This window comes from Cebus imitator, unplaced genomic scaffold (genome assembly GCF_001604975.1).
Source record: "Cebus imitator isolate Cc_AM_T3 unplaced genomic scaffold, Cebus_imitator-1.0 Scaffold384, whole genome shotgun sequence".
Lineage (NCBI taxonomy): Eukaryota > Metazoa > Chordata > Mammalia > Primates > Cebidae > Cebus > Cebus imitator.
Genome location: NW_016107699.1, coordinates 2,081,069 through 2,082,254, shown reverse-complemented (window position 1 = coordinate 2,082,254; position 1,186 = coordinate 2,081,069). Strand labels below are relative to the sequence as shown.

Here is a 1,186-nt window from a genome sequence, read left to right as displayed (position 1 = left end):
GCCCCTGCCCTCCTTACCCAGCCCTAGCCCCACGTCCAGCTCAGGCTGCCCACCTTCCCCACAGGTGCATCCAGTGAGCCGACAGACCACACGAAATTCCCAGAAGCACAGTCTCGCTTCAGAGGCCACACCCCCAGGGGATGCACTACCACCAGTCAGCTCCCCACATGCTCACAGGTAAGCCCCCAAAGTGAGGAAGTATGAAAGTAAAACCCTTCAAAACCTACAGACACTAAAAACATGTGGGTACGCTGCCACCAGGTGGTGGCAAGTGCATTGTTCAAGTGGGTCAAAATACCACTTTTCCAGATTCGAAGCGGTTTTCATTTTAACTGTGTCATAATTAATTAAAGGAAACATTTCAAAAGTCATGTACGAACTCTCTACCCTAATATGTCAGCTCTTTCGTGCATCCACATTTATGTTTAGAATCAAGGTTAGAAACTTACTAACCCCCTGAACTTGGGTGGTTTCAGCAAACACTGCCGTCCTGTTGGGGCCGTTGGGACTGATCCAGGCCCAGCCTCTCGTAGAACCACAGGAGGAGACCGAGGCCCTGGGCCAGGGAAGCCTCTCCCCGCTCCCCCTGACCGTTTCCACAGCAGACAGAGAACGAGCCCAGGAATGAAGGGGGTCCCGTCTGTCCTTGCCCCCCTCCTCCCTTCTGCTCTCGTTCCAGGATTTGGTTTTGGGGGGAAGGGGGCCAGAAATCCATCTTCTAAGCAAGCATGGCCTCCCCTTGCCCACACCGTCAGCCTGGCTCCCCTGGCCCCGGGCCTAGGACCACACTTAGAAACGTTTGTACGCGGCCGGGCGCGGTGGCTCACACCCGTCATCCCAGCACTTTGGGAGGCCGAGGCGGGTGGATCACAAGGTCAAGAGATTGAGACCATCTGGCCAAGATGGTGAAACCCCATCCCTACTAAAAATACGAACATTCGCCGGGCATGGTGGCGCGTGCCTGTAATCCCGGGTACTCGGGAGGCTGAGGCGGGAGTATCGCTCGAATCCAGGAGGCGGAGGTTGCGGTGAGCCAAGACCACGCTACTGCACTCCAGCCTGGCGACAGAGCGAGACTCCGTCTCAAAAACAAGAAAGGAAGGAAGGAAGGGGGGGAGGGAGGGAGGGAAGGAGAAAGGAAGGAGGAAGGAGGGAGGGAAGGAGGGAGGAAGGAGGAAGGAGGGAG

General features: G+C 56.4%; 1 protein-coding gene across 1 annotated transcript in view; it reads left to right on the top strand.

The window, feature by feature from the left end:
• EPS8L2 (EPS8 like 2) overlaps positions 1 to 1,186 on the top strand; it is a 17,508-nt gene that overhangs the window by 12,097 nt on the left and 4,225 nt on the right. Inside the window, exon 13 of the mRNA XM_037731155.1 lies at positions 22 to 177. Coding sequence (XP_037587083.1) covers positions 22 to 177 — 156 coding nt within the window. The remainder of the gene's footprint in view (positions 1 to 21; positions 178 to 1,186) is intronic.